Source organism: Leucopleurus acutus (assembly GCF_964270905.1).
Source record: "Leucopleurus acutus genome assembly, chromosome: 6".
Lineage (NCBI taxonomy): Eukaryota > Metazoa > Chordata > Mammalia > Artiodactyla > Delphinidae > Leucopleurus > Leucopleurus acutus.
This window is the reverse complement of record NC_139149.1, coordinates 56,863,011-56,890,931: the sequence shown is the minus strand read 5'-3', so window position 1 is coordinate 56,890,931 and position 27,921 is coordinate 56,863,011. Positions and strand designations below refer to the sequence as shown.

Sequence of the window (27,921 nt, the reverse complement as noted above, 5' to 3'; positions counted from 1 at the left end):
ACGCTGAGAGGAGGAGAGAGAGAAGCAAGTCAGAGTTCAGCAGAAGTCTGGAGAGGATTCCAAAAGTGACCCGGAGCTGACATGTGACCTTACAGAGCTGGCTGGAGGGACCTGCTCCAGGAGAATCTCCAGTGACGCTGGCGGGGATACTGGAATGGTCTACCTACGAGTCCTCCCTTCGTAGTTCTCCCTCATCAAGGACTCACACAACAACGACTCTTGAAATACAGGGTCAGAGTGGAACTTGGGATTCCTTTTATAATATTAAAATACATTAAATTACTTAGATGACCCCATGCTCTTCCTCTGTTATTTTATTTCTCCTCTGTTATATTTTTACCAGCTCCTTTGGTTCTTTCCAGAAACTTTAAGAAGGGATGGTTATCCACCCATAGCTGCTTGGGATATTCTGCATCTCCAATCTATCCTGACTATGGAATGGAAAACATCCTTCTTTTTGGCTTAATAAAGGTACCATCCCATTTTTTTTTTCAAAGAAAAAAATTGGTAGAAGATTTCAAGAAGATAAAACAAAGAGGGACAGAAATAGTTTCAGGACATAGGTTTTCATTGTAATGCAAGTGTTTGGCCAAAGTGTCCAGTAAACCCCAGTTTCTTTCCCTCTCCTCCACTCCTTCACTTGGCCTAGAACAACCCGACCAAAATCATCTTTAAATCCGTCAGCATCTCCATTCTCCAGTTTCATTCTTAGCGTTATGTACCTCCCCTCCAGGAAATAAGCTTAGGCAGAGGCCTCAGTCACCACTGTAAGACTATAAAGGTCATTAAAGGTCTGTCCCTAAGGAGAGCAAGAAAGACTCTCATTTCTCAGTGACCATGGCTCTCAACCCATAGTATACATATGGACCACTTGGGGAACTTGTTAAAATGCATAATCTGGAAGCTTCTTTCAGATTCAGTCTGGGTGGGTCTCAGGAATCTGCATTTTTAAAATTCTAGTAGTTAAATCATTCTGAGTAATTCTGATTCAGGTATAAAGAAGACACGTCTGAAAGCCTGTTTTAGGGCTACATCAACATGACAGTGAACTTAGAGAACTGGTACCAACTCCTAAGAGAAGTAAAGGATCATTTCCCTCTACTTCTCTAGACCAAAAAGAAGTGATTCCCAGGATCTGGACCCTCAAAAGTCTCCCTGGTTCAATCCTCCCTCTCCAAGATGGCACTCTGTGACCTCCGTTACCCACAACAGCTGCTGCCTCCTTTTAAAGATCACAAAAGAGCGAGATTCCACAGCCTCCCAGGCAAAGTCATTCCAGTGTTTAATTGCCCTTCAGTTCAGTTCTTTACATTTAATCAATTGTCTCATTGCAAGACTTAACAACTCATGCTCTGTTCTCTGTGGAGATGGAAAAACAACAAGCTACTGTACAATTTCTAACCCTTCATTGTATCAGAGTGTGGAAGCCAAAAGGGATTGCAGATATTATCTGACACGACCCTTTTATGCTACCTATGAGAATGCTTGTCCAAAGACAGGTATATATTCAGTGGGTTTTAGTTTCCATTGCCTACAGAACATCAAAAGGAAGCTGTCCAGGAAGTAAAGGTAGCTTTACTAGCTCCCAATACTCTGTATTTTCTATTCTATTCTGTTGCCCTAATTTGGGGATGGGAGAATCCTCTTAGCCTTCTCTGTTTCAGAATACACATATAAACTCCTTCATTATTCCTCCAAAAAATGTATATTCCATTCTTGTAATCATTTTAGCTGTTTGTCTTCAGATTTTCCTTTGCTCCAAATAGGGTTGCCTGATATAGCAAATAAAAACTGAGGATACCTAGTTAAATTTGAACTTCAGATAAACTAATAATTTTTAGTAAATATTCTCCATGCAATATTTGAGACATGCCTACACTTAAAAAAAAAATGTTGTTTATCTAAAATTCAGTTTTTGGGCTTCCCTGGTGGCACAGTGGTTGAGAGTCCGCCTGCCGATGCAGGGGACACGGGTTCGTGCCCCGGTCCGGGAAGATCCCACATGCCGCGGAGCAGCTGGGCCTGTGAGCCATGGCCGCTGAGCCTGCGCGTCCCGAGCCTGTGCTCCGCAATGGGAGAGGCCACAGCAGTGAGAGGCCCGCGTACCGCAAAAATAAATAAAAAACTAAAATTCAGTTTTTACAGGGAATCCTGTATTTGATCTGGCAACTCTCATTCAAACATTCTAGAAGTATATCAATTAAAACTAGACACAGAACTCTTCCTATCTTTAGCAATTCGTCATAGTCACTAAGGACACTCCCACCTCGTGGTCTTTACATTTGAAGCTCCCTCTGCTAGAGTGTTCTGCCCCCAAATATCTGTGTGGTTTCATCCCCCACTTCAGATCACTGTTCAAATTTCTACTTATCAAAGAGGTATACTCCCTCGCCATCTTACAGAAACCTCAGCATCACTTTTCATCCTTCTTATCCTGATTGACTTTTATCACCTGCCATGTTTATCTAATTTATATAGTTTTTATCTTCTCCCTTAGAGTATGAACTCCGTGACAGCAGGCATTTGGCTTTATTCATTGCTATATCCCTAACATGTAGAACAGTGCCTCACCTACAACAGGTCTATATATTAGTTATTTAATGCTGCATTAAAAAGTACCCCAAAGTTTAGTGCCTTAAACAATAATCTCTTACTGTTTCTGAGGTCAGGAATTCAGGAGTTGCTTGGCTAAGTGGTTCTGGCCAAGAGCCTCATGAAGTTGTGATCCTGTTGGCTAAAGCTACAGACATCTAAAGACTTGACTGGGGCTGGAGGACCCACTGCCAAGGCGGCTCACTCATGTGACTGGACGATGACGCGGGCTCTTGGCAGGAGGGTTCAATCCCTTTCCATGCCAGCCTCTTCACAGGGCTACTATGGTGCCTGTGTGAGGTTGTCTTCAGTCATACACTGTCGCTTCCTTCATATTCTACTGATCACATAGGCCACCTCTGATTCGATGTAGGAATAAACCTATATTACTTTTCTACTGCTGCATAACAAATTACCACAAAAGGAGCAGCTTAAAAGCTCACAAATCTGTTATTTATAAGTCAGAAGCCTATGCAGGACTCTTTAGGCTTTTTGCTTAGGATCTCACAAAGGTGAAAACAGAAACATACACTCACATAGAGAAAACAAATTCTAAAATTATAGACCTAAATCTAAACATAATAATTAAATGTAAGTGGTGTAAATATGCAGTTAAAAGATAGATATTATCAGAATGAATTTTTTTAAATGTCCCACCTATATGCTGTACCCAAGAAACTAACTTCACATATGATGATATAGGTAAATTTAAAGTAAAAGGATGAAACGATATATCATGCACACATTTTCAAAAAAGAAAAAAACAAAAACTGAGCGGTTATGTTAATTGCAGACAAAGCGGACTTCAGAACAAAGAAAATGACCAGGCACAAAGAAGGACATTCTATAATGACACAATGATCACTTCACCAAGAAGACATAACAATTCTAAGTGTGTATGCACCAAACAATAGAGCTTTAAACATAAAGCAAAAACGCAAGAACAGAAAAGAGAAATATCCACAATTATAGTTGGAGACTTGACACTCCTCAGTTATTGATTGAAGTAGTACACAGAAAATTTGCAAGATTATAGAATTGCTGGTGTGAACAATTACCATTGGCAATTGAACAGCACCATCAGCCACTGGCATCTAATTGATGTTCATAGAATTCTCAACCCAACAACAGCAAAATATGTATTTTTTTTCAAGTACACATACAACATTCACCAAGACAGACCACATACTGGGGTCATAAAAGAAACCTTAACAAATTTAAAAGAATTGAAATCATACAATATATGTTCTTTGACAATAATGTCATTAAACTATAAGTCAACAACAGAAAGAAAAACCAGCAAAATCTCCAAACAGTAAACGCTTACTTTCAAAAAAAAATCTCAAGCCAATAATCTAAGCTTCCACCTTAATAAACTAGAAAAAGAGGAGAAAAATAAGCCCAAAGGAAACAGAGGAAGGAAATACTAAAACATAGAAATCAATAAAATTGAAAGCAGGAAAACAATAGGGAAAAATCACAAAATCAAAAGCTAGTTCTTTGAAAATAACAATAAGATTGATGGACATCTTCAAAGACTGAAAAGAAAACAAAAATAAAAAACACAAATTCCCAATATCAGGAATGAAAGGATATCACTATAGATTCAATATGCATTAGTAGGATAATGAGTAAATACTATAAACATCTCAATTTTTTTAATTAGACAAAATGAACCAATTTCTTAAAAAATCACACTACCAAAACTCACCCTAAATGAAATAAATAACCTACATAATCTTAAAACTATTAAATCCATGGTTAAAACGTTCTGAAAAAGAAATTCCCATGCCCAGACTGTTTCACTGGTAAATTCCACCTGACACTTAAAGAAGAAATAGCACACATTCTACATACACAATGTTCTTCCAGAAAGCAGAAGAAGATGGAATAATTCCCAACTTATTTTATGACACTAGCACTACACTGATACAACAGTACAAGCAAAGTACAGACTAATATACCTCATAAATATAGATGTAAAAATCTTCAGTGAAATATTAGCTAACCAAATTCAGCAATATAAAAAAATAATAGTATACCACCACCAAGTGGAGTTCATCCTAGAAATGCAAGGCTGGTTTCAATAATCAAAAATCAATCAATGTAATCCACTCTATCAACAGTCTAAAGGCAGCACCAATTGATGTAGAAAAGGAATGTGACAAAATTTTACATCTATTCATGATTAAAACTTTCAGCAGACTAGAAAGACAAAGGAACTTCTTTTAAAGCAGTGATCTCCAAGCTTTTTGGCACCAGGGACCAGTTTCGTGGAAGACAATTTTTCCACGGGCGGGGTGGGGGAGGGGCAGTGGTTCAGGAGGTAATGTGAGGATGGGGAGTGATGGGGAGCGGCAGATGAAGCTTTGCTCGCTCACCCGCTGCTCACCTCCTGCTGTGCGGCCTGGTTCTTAACAGGCCACCAACCAGTAGTGGTCTGTGGCCCAGGGACTGGGGACCCCTGTATTAAAGGACACCTACAGGACTTCCCTGGTAGCTCAGTTGTTGAGAATCCACCTGCCAATGCAGGGGACACGGGTTCGAGCCCTGGTCCGGGAAGATCCCACATGCCTCAGAGCAACAAAGCCCATGCGCCACAACTACTGAGCCTGCGCTCTAGAGCCCATAAGACACAACAACTGAGCCCACGTGCCACAACTACTAAAGCCCACATGCCTAGAGCCAGTGCTCCACAACAAGAGAAGCCACCGCAATGAGAAGCCCACGCACTGCAATGAAGACTAGCCCCTGCTCACTGCAACTAGAGAAAGCCCATGCACGGCAATGAAGACCTAACGCAGCCAAAAATAAAATTAAAATTAAAAAATAAAAATAAAGGTGATCTACAAAAAACCTCTGCCTAACATCATACCTAGTGGTGAAAGGCTGAATACTCTCCCCTTAGATCAGGAACAAGGGAAAGATGTCTGCTCTTACCACTCCTATTCAGTATTATACTTGACATCCTAGCTACTGCAATGAGGCTATAAAAAGTAATAAAAGGCTTACAAGTTAGAAAGGAAAAAACTGTCCCCATTCACAGACAGTATGATTGTCCTCAAGGAAGAATCTGAGAAAGTTACAAAAAGCTCCTAGAACTAATAAGTGAGTTTGATAAGGTCACAAGATACAAGACCAACACACAAAAATAATTCAACTTCTATATATTAGCAATGAACAATTAGAAACTCAATTTTTTAAAAAAATACTACTTACAAAATGAAATCTTTATCAAGTACAAATATAATATTCAGCCTTAGATTGTTTTTCAAACTCCTACTATACGAAAGCCTTTAAAAGTTCTAAAGTTCAAAAATAGACAAAACTAAGCCATGGTGTTAGAAGACAATAGGTCTTTGATGAGGAGAAAGGATGCAGCATTTGGGGCAGGGAACAGGGGGATTTCTGGTTTCTCTGGTAGTATTCCATTTCTTGACTTGGGTGATGATATGTTTACTTTGTGACAATTCATTAAAGTAAACAACTATGAATTGTGTACTTTTCTGAATATGCATTCAACATCAACTTTTTAATAGTAATGATAAACATAAAAAGAAAGTTTAGAGGACTATCATTTGTTGAAACATTTGTAAAACTACATTTTGAAGTTACAATTTGCATTTGGCATTAAGCAGAATGATCTGAGAAGTATGTTGATTTAATTTAACCTTACCTAATTTACAAAGATCATTAGCTCTCCATAAAATCCTTTTGTTTCATAAAATTTTCCTCACCCTCACCCATATTTCCCTCACCATCATTACCTATCAAAGGCAGCAACTGTTGTTACAATGGTAACGTTAATCGTCCTCACAAAACTTGAGGATGCTTTCATTTGGGGGGGGGGTCTTAGGGTCAGAGAGTTGGGATAATCATCTTCCACCTACACAATGTCCATCTTTTGTCTTGTTTCCAGCATCCCCAATTCTATTTCCCACTCTGTCCTCCCCCTGCCCCCAAACATAAGGACCTAGAGAATGTTTCCTTGAGATTATCTTTGGATGTTAATATATTCTTTAAAATTACAAAGGGTACAAAGTTACAGTTATACAGGATGAAGAACTCCTGGAGATCTAATGTACAGCATGATGATTACAGATAATAAAACTGTATTGTATACTTGAACTTTGCTAAGAGAGTAGATCTTCAATGTTCTCACCACACACACACAAAAACCGATAACTATGTGAGGTGATGAATATGTTAATTAGCTTGATTGTGGTAATCATTTCACAATGTACACCTGCATCAAAACATTACATTGGGGCTTCCCTGGTGGCACAGTGGTTGAGAGTCCGCCTGCCAATGCAGGGGACGCAGGTTCGTGCCCCAGTCCTGGAAGATCCCACATGCCGAGGAGCGGCTGGGCCCGTGAGCCATGGCTGCTGGGCCTGCGCGTCCGGAGCCTATGCTCCGTGGCGGGAGAGGTCACAGCAGTGAGAGGCCCGCGTACAGCAAAAAAAAAAAAAAACAAACATTACATTGTACACCATAAATATATATATACATAATTTTCATTATATGTCAATTATACCTCAATAAAGCTGGAAAATTATGTTTTTATGTGTATAAATTTTTAATTTACATAAATGGTTTGTGCTATAAATATTATTCTTTTTTCACCCAACACCACGGTTTTGAACAATCATCTCTCCAGCTATGTACGCTTATAGTTCATTACTTCTGACTGCTACAGAGCTTACTCAATGTGTATCTACTACCTCTGTGATGACTAATAAAAAAGCACTGTAAACCTCCTACCCATGTCCTACGTAAAAAGATTCTCTGTAATAAATATCCGGGGTTGGGATAGTTGGGTCATAAATCATGTATATTCATCTTTGCTAGGTACTGCCAGAATACCACACTCTAGTAGAATATCTCATTATGCTTTCGGTTTGTATTTCCCTGTTAGTGAGGTTGAGTATTTCCTTCCTAGACATATTAGTCATTTAGGTTACTGGTTTTGTGAATTGCCTATTCATATCTTTTGCCCATTTTTCTACTAGGCTTCTAAGTACTTTTTACTGATTTAAATAAGTCTTCCCCAAAGCACAAAGTAAACAGTTGATAATTTTGACATCAAAATTAAGCATTTCTCTTCCATGAATAACACTATGGGCAAAACTCAAAGTAAACAGTTAACCAAATGGAGGAAGATACTGCAGCATCTAAAACATCAAGGGAGTCTCCATTCTAACTTATTCAATCCTCCCAATGAGCCCAGAAGTCAGTGCCCTTAAACTCCCATTTTATAGGTGAGAAAACTGAGACCAGAGACACTGTATAACTTACCCATGATCAGAGAGCTAATTAGATGATTCTTCGATTCAAACGTCTCTGCTCTGGGACTCCTGGTTTCCGTTTCCACAAGCAAGGAGCTTGAGTAGCCACTTGGTCTTAAGAAGTAAAAAGCTGACAGGCTGAAAAGTCAACTCTCTTGGATCCATATGAGAGGCAAGGACACAAGGCAAACTGCAGCCTCCAAGCCTGGAGAGACAGGCAAATACCGGGAGTTGTAGCTGCTGGAGCAGACTCACAAGCAGAAACAGCTGCGGGAGCCAGTGCTGGGGTAGGTAAACCTGAACTACAATCGACGGCTTGCTGGAGCCTCAGTGCGGACCACAACTCTGAGAGTTAAAACTCCATAAGGACCTGGTCATGGGGGGCCCACAATACTGTGAGCTTTACCTCCAGGAGCTTGACCAGTTTCCCACAGTAAATATCAGAGAAAAATCCCTCATCCGTCTGTCGGGGGAGGGGAAAAGCGCCACGCAGTGCAACGCGGCGCCAGAGCACTCTGAAATGCGCCAGAGCACTCTGTTCTCTTTAACAAGGCCTGAACTCGGCGGGGAAAGTGGTTATCAGAGCCTGACCTGCTGGGGTACTTTCAGAGTCTAAGTGACCAGGGGAAGGGAAATACCCAACTCCAGCCAGCTCTAAGCCATCCTGTACCACTTCAGGGGGGAGAAAAAATAACTGAGAAACCACCAAATACATCACGTCTGGCTATCAAGAAAAAATTACAAGATGTACCAAAAGGTAGAAGAACACAACTTAGGGCTTCCCTGGTGGCGCAGTGGTTGAGGGTCCGCCTGCCGATGCAGGGGACACGGGTTCGTGCCCTGGTCCGGGAAGATCCCACATGCCGCGGAGCGGCTGGGCCCGTGAGCCATGGCCGCTGAGCCTGCGCGTCCGGAGCCTGTGCTCCGCAGCGGAAGAGGCCACAACAGTGAGAGGCCCGCCTACCGCAAAAAAAAAAAAAAAAAAAAACAAAACCTTAAAGAGACAGAGCAAGCATTTGAACCAGACATGGCAGGGATGTTGGAATTATCAGACCAGGAATTTAAAACAACCGTGATTAATATGCTAAGGCCTCTAATGGATAAAGTAGACAGCATGTAAGAACAGATGGAGAGGGCTTCCCTGGTGGCACAGTGGTTGAGAGTCCGCCTGCCGAAGCAGGGAACACGGGTTCGTGCCCCGGTCTGGGAAGATCCCACATGCCGCGGAGCGGCTGGGCCTGTGAGGCATGGCCGCTGAGCCTGTGCGTCCGGAGCCTGTGCTCCGCAAAGGGAGAGGCCACAACAGTGAGAGGCCCGCGTACCGCTAAAAAAAAAAAAACAGATGGAGAGTGTAGGTAGAGAGATGGAAATCCTAACAAAGCACCAAAAATAAATGCTAGAGATAAAAAAACACTGGAACAGCAATGAAGTAGGCCTTTGGTAGGCATACGAGTAGACTGGACACAGTTGAGGAAAGAATCTCTGAGCTAGAGGATATAGCGAGAGAATCCTCAAAAACCAAAAAGCAAAGAGAACAAAGACTGAGAAGAAGAACAAACTATCCAAGGACTGTGGGACAACTACAAAAGGTGAAACATACACATAGGGGGAGTACAAGAGGGAGAAGGAGAGAAAGGAAGAGAAGAAATATCTGAAACAATAATGACTGAGAATTTCCCCAATTTAGTATCAGACACCAAACCACAAATCCAATAATCTTAAGAACACCAAGCAGGATAAATGTCAAGAACAAACAAAATAAACTACACCTAGGCATATCATCTTCAGAAACTACAGGAAATTAAAAATAAAGGGAAAATCCTGAAAGAAGCTAGAAGGAAGAAACCTTTACCTATACAGAGGAGCAAAGATAAGAATTACCTCTGACTCCTCCTCAGAAACCATTCAAGCAAGAAGAGAATGGAGTGGAAGACCTAAAGTGTTGAAAGAAAAAATCCATCAGCCTAGAATTCTGTACCCTGTCAAATCATCCTTCAAAAATGAAAAAATAAGGGCTTTCTCAGGCAAATAAAAATTGAAGAAATTTGTTGTCCAGTAGATCTGCCTTGCAAGAAATATTAAAAGAAGTTCTTTAGAGAGAAGGAAAATAATATAGGTCAGAAACTTAGATCTGCATAAAGAAAGGATGAACATCAAAGAAAGAAGAAATGAAGTAAAATTAAAATTTTTATTTTTCTTATTCTTAATTGATCTAACAGATAACAGTGTTCAAAATAATAATAGCAACAATGTGTATTAGATTTTATACACACACATGCTTTTGTATACTTATATATAAGTGAAATGAATGACAGCAATGGTACAAGGGACTGGAGGAAGGAATTAGTATTATTTTGTTATTATAAGGCACTCATACCACCCATGAAGTGGTATAGTGTTATATGAAAACGGACTTGGGTTAATTGTAAATGTATATTGCAAACTCTAGGGCAACCATTTTTAAAAGTATTTTAAAAAAGAAGTGTAACTGATACACTAAAAAAGAAAGACAATGGAATCATATAAAATGCTCAATTAAAAGCACAAAAGGCAGGAAGAGTGGCAGACAAAAATAGGAACAAAGAACAAGGTCAACAAATAGAAAACAGTAACAAATATGGTAGATATTAATTCAATTATATCAGTAATCACTTTGAATGTCAATGGTCTAAATGCACCAACTGAAAGAGAGATTGTCAGAGTGGGTCAAAAAGCAGAACCCACCTGTATGTTCTCTACAAGACACTCACCTTAAATATAAAGACCCATGTAGATTAAACATAAATGGATGAGGAATATGCCATGCTAACGCTAATGAAAAGAAAGCAAGAGTAGCTATACTAATTTCAGACAGAGCAGATTTCAAAGTAAGGAAAGTGATCAGGGATAAAGAAGGGGCATTATATGGTGGTAAAGGGGTTAATTCTTTAAGAAGACGTAACAATTCTTAATGTGTATGTGCCTAACAACAGATCATCAAACAGGCAAAAACTAATAGAACTGCAAGGAGAAATGGATGAATCCACTATCATAGCTGGAAACTTCAACACCCCTCTCTCAGAAATGGACAGATCCAGCAGACAGAAAATCAGTAAGGACACAGTTGAACTCAACAACACCATTACCAACTGGCTACAGCTGACATCTACAGACTACTTCATCCAACAACAGCAGAAGACACAATTTCCTCAAGCTCTTATGGAACATTTACCAAGCTAGACCACATTCTGGGCCATAAAACACACTTAAACAAATTTAAAAGAACAGAGATCCTATGAAGTTTCTCTCAGACCACAAGGAATTAAACTAGAAAGCAATAACAGAAAGATAACTGGAAAATCCCAAAATATGTGCAGATTAAATAATACATTTCTAAATAACACGTGGGTCAAAGAAATCTCAAGAGAAATTTTAAAATATTTTGAACTAAAGAAAATGAAAACACAACTTATCAAAATTTGTGGGATGCAGCAAAAGCAGTGCTCAGAGAGAAATTTATAGCATTGACTGCATTTATTAGAAAAGAAGAAAGATCTAAAATTAGTATTCTAAGTTTCCACCCTAGGAAACTAGAAAAAGAAGAGCAAATTAAGCCCAAAGTAAGCAGAAGAAAAGTCTATGCTTCTAACAGTTACCTTCTATTTCCTCCTAGTAGATTGAGAACATCAGCCCTCTACTTGCCTATCTTGTATCTCTTGTTCCCTTTCTCCTCCTTCAAGGTCCATACTCCTCAAGAATATCAGTGTCTCCAATCCTAGGAAGTTTTTATAGATTTCTTTTTTTTTTTACTATACTACATTTATAGTTGTTTGTTTGTTTTTACTATACTACTAGCCATTTGTGGTTCATACTATAAATGCATTGCTAATTACTGTTTATAGGTAAATTAATGTTTCACCAACCACAGCATAACCCCCTTGAGTATATGTACATTTTACTTCTTTGTATTCCCAGGAACAACCAACATAGGGTCTTGAATTTAAGGCCCTCAATAAGTACCTGTTGCTTTAAAATAAATAAATACATAAAACACCTCTATATTCCTCTATCCTACTTCTTGTCATCAATTTCCACAGACAATAAAAGATAGAAATGTTTTATATTTCTTTTAGGCACACTGTCTGGTTTTCATTTGGTCCTTGTCATAAGTATTGGTGAGCTTCTTTTTTTTTTTTTTTTTTTTTTTTTTTTGCAGTACGTGGGCCTCTCACTGCTGTGGCCTCTCCCGTCGCTCCGGACGCGCAGGCCCAGCGGCCATGGCTCACGGGCCCAGCAGCTCCGCGGCATGTGGGATCTTCCCGGACCGGGGCACGAACCCGTGTCCCCTGCATCGGCAGGTGGACTCTCAACCACTGCGCCACCAGGGAAGCCCTTCTTTTTTTTTTAAGTGGCTAATTTAGTAAACAGTTACAGCTGAAATATTTGAAAGATTTAATTCTGCCTTTGGCCTGACCATTCACTGGTTGAATCATCTTAGGACAGTTACTTCTGTTACTGTTTTTAGTTTTCTTACCGGTAAAGGGTGGAAGATTGTCTGCATCAGGGTCTTTAGGACAGAATAACACAAGAACATAGAGCCTACATAAACATGGTGGATGGGTGAGTTACAAAAGAGCATTGGGTCATTGTTAAACCCCTTAACTGATGAAACTGTACTATAAATCTATATATGTGGACATATGTAGGTATATCTTTTTATCATATATCTTTCTTTTTCAAAATAGTAAAATAAGTATAATGGTGGGGGACAGAGTATTATTGGAATTGGAAGCTAGCCAGTTAGATCTGGAGGCAAACGGAGCTGAATCCAAGAAATTAAAAATAAACAAACAAAAAACTTCAAGGTTGATGCTTAAACACAATTAAGGGGTATTGAGAAAGGCCTCAAATTGGTTGTCAGTCAATAGGTCTAGAACAAAGATATCAAAGAGAGATGGACTGAACAGAATCACCTGCCTTAAAAAATACAGATTTACAGGAAGTTGCAAAGATAGTACAGAGATGACCCTATATCCTGCACCCAGTTTCCCCCAATGCTTACATCTTACATAACAATAGCATGATATCAATACTGGGAAACTAACATTGGTAAAATAGGTGTGGGAGTCACTTTATCACATGTGTGGATCTGTATAATCAAATACAGAACTACAATCAAATACAGATCTATTCGATCACCGTAAGATCTCCCTCTTGCTACTCTTTACAGTCCGAGTTTGCTTTTAAGGAAGGTAACAGTAAATAGAGAGTGAATTAAAAGCCGTGTCTGGGAGCGCTTCCAGGGAAGTGGGTGTGGAGAAAGTATGTGGAAGAAGACCTAACTGTCGCTAATCCAGAATCTCCAGTGCGTCAAGGAATCTTGGTTGCGGACCTCCCACCTTTGCTGGTCGCTCCTGTGAGAGGCCAAACTCTTAAGTGGGAAGAGATCTGAATTTCCTGCTACATTGTCCCCAGATCTCCTGCACAATCTTCCTTATCTCCTGCCCTGCATCTCCATCACCCTGGCCTAGTCACTCACTCTCTGGCCTCCTATTCACTAAGAGACAAGTTGCACTCAATCCTCAAGTCCCTTAGTTAGGGACATCGACTTACCTAGTCTAACAAATACCACCACCTACCGTACAGTAACCAGACCCCACAATTACCTGCAAATGGAAGTATTCCTGAGACTCTGCCCTCTTTCACTGGGTCTTATCCTCATGGCCTCACAGAAGTCACCCCAGGTTTGCATCTCAAGCTCCAGACAACTTCCTGTGAGAAAGCTCCAAGTGTAGGTCATTGGGACCCCAGAACTACCCCAAACTCAATCCCACACTCTAACAAAAAGCTTCCCCCACCGTGCTCTCCGTTGTTGGGACTAGAATCATTACCCACTCGGTAATTTAATAACTTTAAAAAATAAGTAATTTAATTTTAATAAAAAAGAGTTTAGAAGGCTCAGTAACTCAATTCCCGTGTCCCTCACCTCCAGTATCCAGTAGATTGGGCTTTTGAGCACCTTTTTGCAGTTCCTTAGTTTTCTCTCCATTTCCCTCAGATCCTGATTATTTCTCACACAGACCACTAAAGTAATGATTCAACCCCTCCTTCACAGTGCCACAGCATTCTTCCCTTCAAATCTCAGAACGGAGCACATCACTCCCCTACAACACCTGGGATTAGCTCATCGCTTTTAACGTGAAACTTTTTTTGGCATTTAAAGGCCTCTATTCCCCAGATACAGTGTGTGCTCTACAGCTAACCTGCCTTTGCTTCTGCTGCACTTTACCAGCCCGGAAGGCCCCGATCGCTTTTACCTGTTTAATAAAATCCTATGCATCCTTCAAGGCCACTTTCAAAGCCATCTTCTTGGTTGAGCCTTCTTTGATCTCCCAGATGGAATGAACCCTTCTTGGCATTCCCATGGAACTTCATTCTAACAATTATTTAAGTCTGCCTAGAAATATGGTTCATGCACATTTTTAACATTGTGGCCACCTTAATCATTTTTGATATTGCAAAATACTGAAGACAATAAGTTTGAGTTAAACTAGGGTTTGCGTTCCAACTCCTTAACTGACTGTGTGATGTTGCACCAATTAGCCTCTCAGCCTAATTTCTTCATCAGTAAAATGGGGAAATAATGTCTGTCCGATAGGGTTGCTATAAGAATTAAACAGTATAATATGGACAAAATGCCAAGCACAATGTCTTCTTACTCACAGTCATTACCTCACTTCTCTGCTCTGTATACCTGACATTTAAGGCAAGGCTTTACGAACAGCAGGCTGTTAAAATGTTTCTTGAATAAAACTGATAATACTGATGGGAGAAAAGTGTATCAAAAGAGTCCAAGAGATTACAGCTAGAGCCACAAACTGGCCAAAAACTGAGATGAGATCAGGAAGAAAATATTTTCAAAGAGATTAAAAAAAAGGGGGGGGGAAGGATGAGCTTTAGGAAGTAAACTGATAAACAAGGATTCCTGTCGGGGTAGGATGGCAGTGTGTGTGTGTGTGTGTGTGTGTGTGTCCTAGTGAACACCAATAGTAATAACACAATCAACCTCACCTTAGAGGCATTTGTTCAAATTGTGCTCATATTTTCAAATGTTCTCCCATCTTTCTATCTTGTCAAAAATGCTGACCACTGGGGACACTCCCACTCTTTATTCCTCCATTTCAGATTATTTGCAACAGAGCAAGTGCTTTCACAAATGCTTTTCTCAATCACTAGTATAATTAGTTGACAGGCTTCGCTTTCCTCCCTCCAGCAACTCAGGGTCCTGATCTAGCGCTCGCTCTACTGCGCCATCTAGTGGAGTTGGTATGAAGAATTACGGGATAGGGCTTCCCTGGTGGCGCAGTGGTTGAGAGTCCGCCTGCCGATGCGGGGCACACAGCTTCGTGCCCCGGTCTGGGAAGATCCCACATGGCGCAGAGCGGCTGGGCCCGTGAGCCATGGCCGCTGAGCCTGCGCGTCCGGAGCCTGTGCTCCGCAACGGGAGAGGCCACAACAGTGAGAGGCCCACATATCGCAAAAAAAAAAAAAAAAAAGAATTACGGGATAGCTGAGATACGGGAAGTGTACTCCAATGTTAGGATAAAATACCTTTTTGTTGTAAAAATTTCCCCAACATACCAGACTAAATATCAGTGAGCTTACAAAACAGGGTCGGAAATGCCTAAAAACATGTGTGATAGGAGTCAGACCTGCTAGCTACCATGAAGTCTGTTTATTTCCCTCTATAAAATAAAATCAGTATCCCAAGCACCAAATAGGAGAAAAGACATAGAAGAACCAAGAGTTTAATTTCCCTCACACATCTGAAAGAACCTTACTGCTTGTATCATCTTATGGAGAAGTAAAATTAGGTGATGAATTTTTTTAACAGCAGAGTTACTGTATGGTAATATCAGAGATGAGAACCATATCAAAGATGAGAATGGTAAAATAAACTATTTTTATTTTACAGGTAATTAATAGTGGAAAATTAGGGAGAAATTAATTTGTTTGAAGCAGCTATTCCTTTAAATAAACAAGAACATTTAGGAGAAATTGCTTGCCTATAACATCCATTTTAAGGCAAGCAATCAGTATGTGTAGACCTGGGTCTACAAGATGATGGAATCATCTCTACATAGTCATTCACCAGGGATATCCCCTTTGGAAAAACTAAAACCAAAGTGAAGGGCATTGATCTGAAGAAATGTAAAGGTCATTGTAAAAAATGACCCGAATGTCACATAAGAAAAGAGAAGCTTGGAGATAAAGTTATATAATTTTGATTCCTTTACAGTATCCATATGATACTCAGAAGCCTCAGATGACCGCTGCCCTGGCTGACACCTTGATTGCAGCCTCGTAAGAGACTCTGAGTCAGAGCCACCCAGCTAAGCTACTCCTGGATTTCTGATCCACGGAACTGTGACCTGACGAACACTGTTGTACTGCTTTAATCTTCGGGTAATTTGTTACACAGCAATGGATAACTAACAGTCAGAATCACTTAATCTGCCATTACTAGAATCCAGAAGTGTCTATATTCATTTAATCATGTGTTAGCTATTGTCTCCCCTGCACAGATGAGAAACCGAAGCGTGGCAGGCACTGAATTAGCTATCTAAAAGCCACTCAGTCTGTTTTTCCCCTTATATTTCTCTAGCACTGGGGCTCAAAAGCCAAACACTTACCTTCCCAGATTTCTTTGCATTTAGTAGTGGCCATCTGACAGTACTGACTAATGATATGTAAAAGTGTGCTGGGAAAGGACTTCCCTTGCTAAACAAAGGACAAAACCTTAGGAAGAAGCTTTTGTCCTATTTTCCTGCCTGGAAAACAAGGTTAGCAGTCATCTTGCTATCATCCTCATAGTAGCCATGAGGTTGAATGATACACTCTAACAATGTAGGAAAGAAAAACAGGAAACCTAGATCCATAATGATTTCCTTGTGCAGATGCCCCTTTCTGGTCTGCCTACCTTCAAATTTCCTTTTACTTGAAACTAATAAACCCTTTCCTTCTTCAAGCCATTGCTTAGCCAGGTTTTTGTTGTTTGAAAAAGGGCATATTCCTAACTATACTGAGATAAAGAGAGGTAATTCAAACCCAGCTCTGTTGACTTTATGCCCTAGACTCAGATGGTAACATACCATCTGAATAAGAATAAAAGCCAATTGGAAGTAGATTTTGATGCATACATGACCAGGTGTCCTGCAGACATGGATAAGTCCTGGACACTCTAGGGAGAGTTAGAAAATTGTGTTCTACACCTCTACTTCATTGTCAATTTTCTACCTTCTCACCTCCAGAAGCTATACCTTGGCTTCTACCGCTACCATTTCATCAAAACTATGCTCATCAAGGATATCACTTAGTCCAAAATACAATGAATTCTTTTGTAGCTTATATGTCACTTAACCTCTCCACAGCACTTAATGTTTACTGGTTTCTCTCTCTTAAAATACCCTTCCTTCTAGGATTTTTTTTTTTCTTTTCTTCCTATCGGCCTCTCTTCTCCTTTTCAATCTGGTCCTAATCATCATGTAGAAGATAATCCATTCTTTACCTGTATTGATTTTTTATAAGCCTTTTTACCTCTCTGTAAAAAATATATATACATAAGTGTATGATGTACATTTTACTTCTTAACTCTTTTTTATGGTTTCTACTATGTATGACCAATGCAGCCATTGCCTTAAAATGTACCATGTAAATATAAACAGATATCAGAAAAAAACCCTGTTGATCTCAGGGGCCCTATAAAGTCACAGAACCTTTCTAATTGCTTCCATTTAGATGTTATGGCTTCTAACCCTACTGGGCTCTCAGTATGACTTCTGTGGTACCTCTCTTTATTTCTAGCCTATTCTCTCCTACCATATGTCTAATCATTTAACTCAAGCTCCCACATATACTAGGCCTGTTCCACTATCAACTCTTACCTGCTTCTCTGCACTAATAAGAGGTAATCAGATATGAATCCTCTTTGCTCTAGACTTTTTTCCTTTCTCTTGTCCCTTTTTCTTCCCCTCAAGCTTTTATTTGTGCTCTTGACTCTACTTCTCTAGCCTGCTCTTGGGCTCGGCTGCATCAATTTTGGTATTGCTCCATTTTACATTGATTTAACTCACACAAAGGCAGCTCTACATAAGGTCCCATTATGCCTTTTCATTGTGTTGCATCAGTTGAAGTTAGCTTCACTCCACTGCTAGTTGATTACTGTACACTAGGATGGTAGGTAATAGCTCTTCCATAGTTAATGTGCCTCATTACCAAGGGAGCTTGAAGTGCCATGAACAGAGAAGTGATCACGTTGCCATTCAGCTCATCCCTGATGAACTAAGCAATGCTTGATATCAACCAGCCAGATCATAACGTTAAAGGAAAGAACTACGTGCTGTGAATGGGACTGAGACAGTCACAAGTCTTCTGCTCTCCCAGTAACCATCAAGTGTCAGGCATAACCACCAGTGAATGCACCTTGTCTTTGTGTTTTGATTCTAGTGGTTAAAACCATGTTGTTTTGTTTTGTTGTCGTTGTTGTTCAACATGACCTCAAATGCAAGCCAACAACAGGAACCTGAGATTAGCAGTTACAATTCTGGAGATGTTACAGAAACCCTTGGGCCACACCTCCTCTAATACTGCTGTTACCTCCAAGCTTTCGGTGCTTTCAGTCAGCATCTTTTCTAAGTCACAGAAATCAATATCAAATTACATAAAACAGAAAAAAAGGTTTGTGAACACAAATGGATTCCTAGTTGATAACTGGCTGGTGAGCTACAGGATGGAGGGGTAGGGGCAAGGATTGTCAATTCAAACAAGATACAGATCAATCAAAATAAACATTATCATAAAAGCCTTCAGATTTCTTAAGTTTAGCTGGGGATTCTCAGAAAGCAGAAAGGACCACAGCAGTGTTCTTCAGATCTGCACATCCATTTCCTTCTCTAAAAACCCATTTCCTCTCCCTTCACCCATTTCCTGATTCTAAAAGAACACTTAGCAAAGGCTTTGCATTAGTTATGAGACAAAGACAGAAGAATCAGGAACTAGCTCTGTAAATAAGTGGTTAAAGGAAAGCCAAACCCTTTATATTAACTCCACCTTACAGCAACTATGATGTTACGCTTTGATCTTTTCATCTATGCTCACTTACACATATTATTGTCAACATCTTTGAAAAAAAAGAAAAACATGTAAGAATTAAACATTTTAAGGACCTTTCACAAACCAAATGACAGTAGGTTTTTATTAACATATCTTACAATGTTGATTATTCCTAGTTTCGTAATTTCTGCTTGCTTATAAAGATTGATTTAGCTTCTACAGTAATGTACTGTATTTAAATGATCATTCATACAAGGTATCACACCAGTACATTTTTTTGAATAATATACACACATCACTCTAACTTGGACCTGTTATTTTTAAAAGTGGGTTTATAAATGGGACTTATAAAAGTTATGGGGAAAAAATTAAAGTTCTAGTTTAGCAGCATGCATGTATGTAATTCAAGTACAATTTTCAACCAAGTGCTTTTTAAAATTTTACTGGTGACTAATTCACCAATATCAAAATAAACACTATCAAATACCCAAATTTTAATGTTAAGGCTAATATTTTCACTTCACATCCGTATGCACAACCATAAAACATTCCATTTTAAATATGTAGTAACCAAAGTCTGAGTACATTATACCATGTATATATAGCATCAGAGTTTCAAACTGTATAATTATTCAAGTTCATGAATCCTGTAACAGTATTTACTAGAGATGTAAATTAGCATTTTGTTCTTCAACCACACCTGAAGAACAAAAGTATCTGGTCTGGTATCCATAATGACGGATGCAAAAAATAAGACAGGCTGAACTTATGATACAGTATTTTAAAAAGTAGCAATGTGTTGGAAAGAACAGCTGTTTAATTCAACAGAATCATTCTAGTCTTTCAGAAAGTTAACTTAATATTTTGGAAATGTATATAAAAATAGCAAGCTACTTCCATATTGTATTTTTATTGTAGAGCTATAGGTAATTTTTTGACTTTTTGAACATATTTGAATATTTACTCTTCTGTTTGAATGCAAGGCCATCATTTAATGTCCACTTTTATATCCTGTAATATCATGTCATCATTCAATAATTTTTAGAACACAGATCTGACTTTATTTTTATAGTTTATCATTAGATGTTTTTTAGTTTATTTTTACATGTAAAAATGTAATTTTATATAACAAGCCATGGAAGTCCAAAGTACCAGGAATTGCTTGATAGCACTATATATTAAATAATCATCAAATTATTGAATCATTTGGAAGAAAAATTTTGGTAGCAATATATCACATGCTTTTCTGTCATCTTCCCTCTGTAAGTACAGAGTGGGTTTTAGCTCAATCATTTTCATTCTTACTAACTTAAAAACCCTACAAACATAAATTGCTTTTCACAGCAGCTTCTAACAAGAATGCAGATGTACAGCTCATTCATGAGGATCATCACCACTGAGCCCTTTTCCTTCCCTTTTAGGAAACCGAGCAGAAATAGCAGTGATAACACTGCACAGATGCAATACAGATGAACCTCTTGAGCTGATAAGGAAAGTTCCAGAACTATGCTTCATTTGTGGGGAAGTCAGAGCATTTTTCCAATCCAATCATTTAAACAAAAAAACTTGGTTGGTAATAAAAGGTGGGCATGCAGAGAATCAAAATCTGCCATGTATATGTTCTTAAAACTTCTGATTTTATAATAAAATCTGTTTGTTAATACCTCAAGTGATTCATCCAAATGAAATGGCAAATTTTGATTTTTAGGGACTCCCCCAACCACACATGTCCCCCAAAATGTACTGTATTATATTAACAGCAGCTATCTACTTATTTTACAACTATTTCACTTATTTACCTGGGGAGAATATTTATGAAATTCCTGAGAATGAATTAAGTTTCAGCAAAGCCTTAAACTTTTAACAGATTCCTCACAATAAGAAAAAAATGTAAAGTTCTACTATTAGACCAAATTTTACTATACAGTATTTCACATAAATCATGTTTTACATTTTTTTCTAATTACATACAGCAAAAATCTCAAATCAACACAAGAATGGCAGAGGGAAAGGATGCATTACGTTTAGCAGATGCAAATTAAAATACACAGATATAAAGAAGCAGTAAAACTTTAAATAAATCACACCCACTCTAAATATCAATGAATAGCAGATATGCACTGTTGGGAGAATCATTTTTAAATGATTTTGTCAACAAGTTGTGCTTCTTATTAATTGTGGACTTAAACAAAAAAAGGACCACTAAAGAATGGTTTAACTTCTTACTTGTTATGTTCTCCATATACTTAAAAAAAAATTATTATACCATTAATGTGATTACCAAGCACCTAATTTTGGAAAGGCTTTATAATGTATGTTTTCTTTCTTTCCCTCAGCAAAAGCGTTAATCCCCCAAATTAAGTTAAAGCTTATTGTTGATAAATTCTTAATGAAAATGATATAATGCAATGCTAAGGTGGTGAGTCACAGCCCATTGTAATGTGGACCCCATCTTTTATTGATGTGATCAAAAGTATGAGAAATCCACTGTTGTTCAAGAACTTTGTATCTTTCTTTACAAATGTAGAGAGGCTTGCCTCGCCTAGAATAAAAAGGGAAAAAAAAGTATTAAAAGTAATATAATACAATGAAGATTTCACACACATTTTTAAAAATAGATTCTTTATGGCAAAAATCTCACATAGTAATTTGGTTTATTTCATATTTCTTTAACATGATGATGGGGAAAATATCCCCCAAAATAGAAATAGTTCTAAATTAATGACTGCCAGAAATAAAAAAAATTATTATTATTATAATTACAAAGTCAGGAATGGTACATTATTCTTATTGGCCAAACTTCAATAAAACATGTGGATATATCCATGCACATCTAACCTAAGATCTCGGTCTTCCTCTCCATGAGCATCCAAATACACAGAACCCCAGAGACAGAAGCGGTGCCCGCGAATGATGATAATCACTGATGCATTGATCAAAAGGAAAATCCCTGTTCCAGCACCACAGTTCTGAGAATGCTAAAAAATTAAAAATATATGACTGAACTTCATAATCAAATGGACTTTATAAGAATATCAAGAATGCCTTGTCTTCTAAATAATACAGAAATATTTAAATGTTTTAAAATCAGATTTCACCTAAGTTAAATTTATTAACTCATTCTTAATACTTTATTAACAATACATGAGGAGGAATTTGGATAAGGATTACCTAGGAAATCAATTAAGAGGTAACCTAAACCTAATTCAGAGGCTAGTGTCTACAACAGCATATATGACTGCTATTTCACAGCACAACATCTGAACATATATACCATTAAAGGGCAGCTGGATTAGGGAGAGGAACTGAAGCTGCACTTAGGAAAAGTTTTACCCACTTAAATAAAACCCCAGGTGTTTTTTTGTTGTTGTCATTGTTTTTGTTTTTACCCTTCTACTGGATAGACCTAGAGTCTGTCATACAGAGTGAAGTAAGTCAGAAAGAAAAAGACAAATACCGTATGCTAACATATATATATGGAATTTAAGGAAAAAAAATGTCATGAAGAACCTAGGGTTAAGACAGGAATAAAGACACTGACCTACTGGAGAACGGACTTGAGGATATGGGGAGGGGGAAGGGTGAGCTGTGACAGGGCGAGAGAGAGTCATGGGCATGTACACACTAACAAACGTAAGGTAGATAGCTAGTGGGAAGCAGACGCATGGCACAGGGATATCGGCTCGGTGCTTTGTGACTGCCTGGAGGGGTGGGATAGGGAGGGTGGGAGGGAGGGAGACGCAAGAGGGAAGAGACATGGGAACATATGTATATATATAACTGATTCACTTTGTTATAAAGCAGAAACTAACACACCATTGTAAAGCAATTATACCCCAATAAAGATGTTAAAAATAAATAAAACAACGAAAACAAGATCCTTATATGTATTGTGTATTTAATTCAAAGAGTAGTTAAATTTGAAGAGTGGCTTGACCATATATACCACATTTCCATGTGATCTGAGTTTTCATAAATTTTATACTATTTACTCTTGCTTACCAATACACATTCACAGTAACTTTGTTGCTTGCAGCAAAGTCCTTTCAGGCATACAAAAGTACCACAAACAAGGCAAACGGCAGGATCTTTAGGAACCTTGGTGCAGACACTACAGGTTTTTCTGTGGTAGTACTGGAAGATGGTGTTATAATTTTCAGGCAACTGTAGTAGGTGTGGCAATTTCCATCTTGACTCTTGGATAAGCAAGGCCTAAAACATTATTCAAAAATATTCATTAGTCCTATGTATTTAAGTCACTAACACAAAATATTTATTTTTTAAAAGGCCTTTTTTTTTTAAAGAAAAGAAAATCTGTCTCCAAGAATGTGGCTTATTTTCTTTATTAACACTTCCCATTTCCATTTTGCAAATGACTAAAATAGTACTTCAACAATTACGATTCTCTATTTTAATGTAATTTTCAATTAAAACATGATGTGAGTTTTTAGACTAAGCACCTAAAACACTGAAATTTGTTATTACTTTAAAAGAAAAATATTAAATATAACTAAGCATGCATGGAAAATATACGTAGATGTACTTGTTTTTAAATATTCTTAATACATAATTTTAAACAGTTATACACATTTTTCAAAACCAAGTTTTTGACCTTTCTTAGATAAACAAACAATTCATTGGCTTTTTCTTTAGGGAAGATCATGGTTATAATTCATATTTCTATTTCAATACTTTATAATCTTTCATTCCTAGAAGATGAAAAATCTTACACCTCAAGCTGTTAAGATCTTTTGTATCCATAAGTGCTGGGGCTACAACTCTTTTCATAAATTTTCTCAGTAAGTGTGAAAAAAAAAAAAACAAATCAGTTAAATTTCCCTACAGGGTATTTTGTTCATTTTTTGCAGTTATATAAAAATACTGGAAATAGCATTAATTTTTTTTCTAGATGCTACTTCATTAACACTTAAATCAGATAAAATGTAGTATGAATCTATTATCTTAAGAAACAGTATGGAGGCTGGCAATTCACGTGGTGATCATCTCACATTACTTATAGCCATAATCCATCTAAATCAGTCTAATAACTAAGTATCCAGCTTAGTGTTTATCAATATGCTCATGGATAAAGCAGCCATGGAAGCAAGGATAAGGACAATATATGGGCTTACAATATGCTGTTTGCCAATACTCAGTGCCCAACTCCGGACTCCAAAGACTGCATATTCTGTAACGGGTTCATTATATATGGAACCCTTCCATCAGTGGAAGGAACAGCAATTTGTCCTCATTGAACTTGATACTTATCCAGATTAGGTTGTAAATTACCCAGTAGCACACACCACATGGTCTCTAACCAAAGAATTTTCTTCATAAAGAAAGATATAACACAATAGGTGGATGTCTATGGAATTAACTGATCTTAACATATAGTCAATCATCTGAAAAAAATCACTGGTCTTTTAAATGATGAACTACTTTGCTGATGAATTTTTAGATGGTACCAACTAGAGGGAAACACCTATTGAATGAGGTATATGCTCCTACAGAATGAGGTATACGACCTAAAACAGCAACTAGTACATAAGGGTGATTGACTGTTCTCTTACAGATGGAGTGCACAGGTTTGGGAACCAGAGGGTGGCATCTCTCATAATTAGACCTAAAAATTTGGTCTTTAATTTCTGTTTCCCTGCTATTCTGGATTCTTCTGTGGTTTCAGTACTATTGTAAGGAGGCTGTGTGCTATCTGCCAACAAGGGACATAATAATAGTTCCACTGAATTAAAAACTAAATGTCATCTGACCACTCTAGCTTCCCTAATACCACTCGGAAAAGAAAGGGAATGGCTTACAGTATTGTCTGGAGGGAGTGACCTCAACAAATAAAATAGAAATACCTCCAGTATCAGTATGTTTGAAACTCAGAGATACACCCCACCCCCACCCCTAGCGCGTTCAGGCTTGAAAGGTAAACATTTCACACAAAACTAGTACAGTCTTATATAAGCATGACAGGACAAATCACTGAGCTCAGACCTCTCAGAATAAAGTTTGGATCACATCTTTGTTCAAATAAATCCAACCAGCTGAGGTGCTGGTCAAAGAAGGTGAAAGAAGAAAGTCATATATTTGACTGTATATTAGCTACAGTTTTATGACTAATTTAAAATTTTCTTGCTTGTTGTGGCATATATTTTTGCAATATTTTTCATTCTCTTTTCCTTTCTCCTACTACTGAATTCAGGGTGAGTAGGTGCTAATTAAAAATTTCCAGGCCGTTGGGGTGTAAGAACAATAAATCACAGAAGGAATGGACATCTCCCAGAGCCTCTGGATTCAGGGAAGCTTGATGATATAACTATAGGATGTGACTTCAGGTTAGGTATTTGGGAAATGGTGGCTGCATCTGTGGTTGTAAAGGGAACAGTTACATCATTTTAAACAGGGGAAGAAATGAAACTCTGTGAATGAGAAGAAGGATGTCTATGTGCTGGGGAGGTAAGATGTGAAGGTAGCGGGCCACCAGTGTTCGTTTTTTCCAATTTGTCTAGCAACCTCATCTGCCTTCCTACATTGACAGCATTATGACTTATTTTGGAAAATAACCTCTTTTCCTGCTCCATACAGATCTGATGGGGTTGCCCCATCACAAGATCCTGCCCCATCACAGGGGTATACATATGATGCAAATTAGGCCAGTCAGATTCTCTCTCCCAGGAATCTGAATTTGGAGCATATATATAGGGAAGGAAAGTAGCTGAGATGGTGTCATCTAGCAGTAGCGCTTCAGAGAAAACAGACCAGAGGTTTGCAACCAAACTGTTTGCAATCAAAGAATCTTAGCTGTTACAAGAAAGGAGAAGCAGTAATTCAGACTATCTTTCAAGGGAAGCTGTTGCACTATTCAGCTCCAATCACTGTTTATATTTATCTAAGTCTCTCTGTTCAAATTTAAAGTTGCTGGTTAAAAAGAAATCTGGTTGACAAATGGACAGAGTTGAGGTTAGAGATAGAACAGAGTGAAGGGACAAGTGTAGGGATGCAGGTCAGATACAGGTGCATTCAAATAACATAAAAATTCTGCATAAGCATAAATAAATAAATATCTACTGTTCTGACTCTAAAACAAATAGTTGTCACTCAATTTTACAAAAAGATGAAATATATTTAAATGGTAAATTCTTATTTTCTATCAATATTCACAACAATAATCATTCATCTAAAAAGGCAGGCTTATTCTTATACTATCAAGTGATTTCGTTTTTATCTATTGCTTATCCCATGGCACATATGAAGACAAAATAATTTTAAGTATGCTCATCACTTTTTCTCCTGTCCTGGTTCTACAATAATACCCAACTCTTACTCCAAGACATTCCTCATAGGTTTTCAGACATCAAAATATAACTTCAGATTATAGCTATAATTGTGAATAAAGCAATTACTAGATAGGAAAATATTTTTATACATAGTACACAAGGTTCAATTAACTTCTTCAATTTTCCTTTCCTTTTAAAAAAAGTATAAAATGAGATAATATCTCTTTAAGGATTTCAATAGAAAATGAAAATGAACAAAAGCAGAGACATTTATTATTTATGCTTACCTTGCCTTTGTTATTCACTTCAATGTTTTAAGAATTAAGTCTAGTGACAACCTCCATCTGAAATACTAATTTTTCTATTGTTCCTTTGACATTAAATTAAAATTCTCGTTTTTCCTGAAATCGGTTCCCCTTTCATCAGTTCTATTTCTCCCAATGACATTAATCCACCATTTAATTGTTTCACAAATATTTATTAGGTGACTAGTCTATATCAGGCACTTTCCAGGAACTAGGGATTCAAGAATAAACAAGAAACAATTTTTGCCTTGTGGAGTCCCCATTCAGACACATTAAACAAACAAAAGTGATAAACATGGCAACTATTAGAAACGGTGGCAAAAGTACTATCATACATAATAGAGGGAGATGGACTCTCAGATAAAGCTTTATAGAAGAGGTAACATTTATCTTAGCAAAGCTTTCATGGGTGATTAACAGGAAAACAGTAGGAAGATTGCTTTAAATAAAAGTAACAGCAATAAGCAATAGCACAGATGTTTAAAAAATGCATAGCATACTTAAGAAATATTCTTTCGTGGTTTAAGCAAGGTGGTGGCTGGGAAGCGGTATGAAATGAAGTTAGAAAGGCAAGCAAGATGGTGAATGCCATGTAAAGATTCTGTCTTTCTCCATAGCCAATGGGACATCCATCGTCAGTGGTTTTTAAGCAGGAGCAGGTTCCTATCGGAACTATGTATACTAGTTACTACTCTTCTGATGACTTGAGTTCAAGATTTTAAAGTCATGTACACTTGGTCACCAAGGACTATATATTTTTCTCAAATGTGTCTTGCATTGGTTACATTCTGTCTAATTTCTGCTGGCTAACAAAACAATAATCCAGATTTTCTTGACCACTAAATAATCTCTGGTTTCCCTTTCTCCATAACATCAATTTTACTTACTAAAAAAGCCACAAAAATTACCTCCCTAAAACACTACTTTCATCATATTATTCCATTTCTCAAAAACCTGTAATTCTATATAGAAGAAAGTCTGAGCACCAAACCACGGCACTAAGAGCCACCCATCACTGCCTGCACTCCACCTTTCCAATTCCCTCATCTCCAACACAACACCTTCACCCATCGAGCTGGCAGCATAGAGTCAGCAAATTTTATAGTTAAAGACATGATGTTTTAGATGTGCAAGTCCAAATCTTTAATTTTTATGTGACAGTCCTCTTTCCAATAAGCTTACAAGTTCCTTGTCTGTCTTAAAATTCCTTTGTACCTTCCAAAATTCCTTTGTACCTTCCAAATAGTGCTATGACTATTTAAGGTATTCAATAAAAACCTGATGACCTAAAACAAACTAAAAGTAACATACTATACCTTAGTTTTGTTAACTGAAACATTTCTGCTTTTACACTCATAAATA

The 27,921-nt window shown here is 37.9% G+C and overlaps 1 protein-coding gene across 5 annotated transcripts in view; it reads right to left on the bottom strand.

The window, feature by feature from the left end:
- Positions 1-19,066: 19,066 nt before the first annotated feature.
- The window catches only part of UBR3 (ubiquitin protein ligase E3 component n-recognin 3), a 232,759-nt gene continuing 223,904 nt past the window's right edge, over positions 19,067-27,921 (bottom strand). For all 5 annotated transcript variants that reach the window (XM_082840764.1, XM_082840766.1, XM_082840767.1 and 2 more), the window contains 3 exons: positions 22,974-23,183; positions 21,810-21,949; positions 19,067-21,513 (listed from right to left, as the gene is read on the bottom strand). In XM_082840764.1, coding sequence (XP_082696890.1) covers positions 21,396-21,513; positions 21,810-21,949; positions 22,974-23,183 — 468 coding nt within the window. In that variant the 3' untranslated portion in view covers positions 19,067-21,395. The remainder of the gene's footprint in view (positions 21,514-21,809; positions 21,950-22,973; positions 23,184-27,921) is intronic.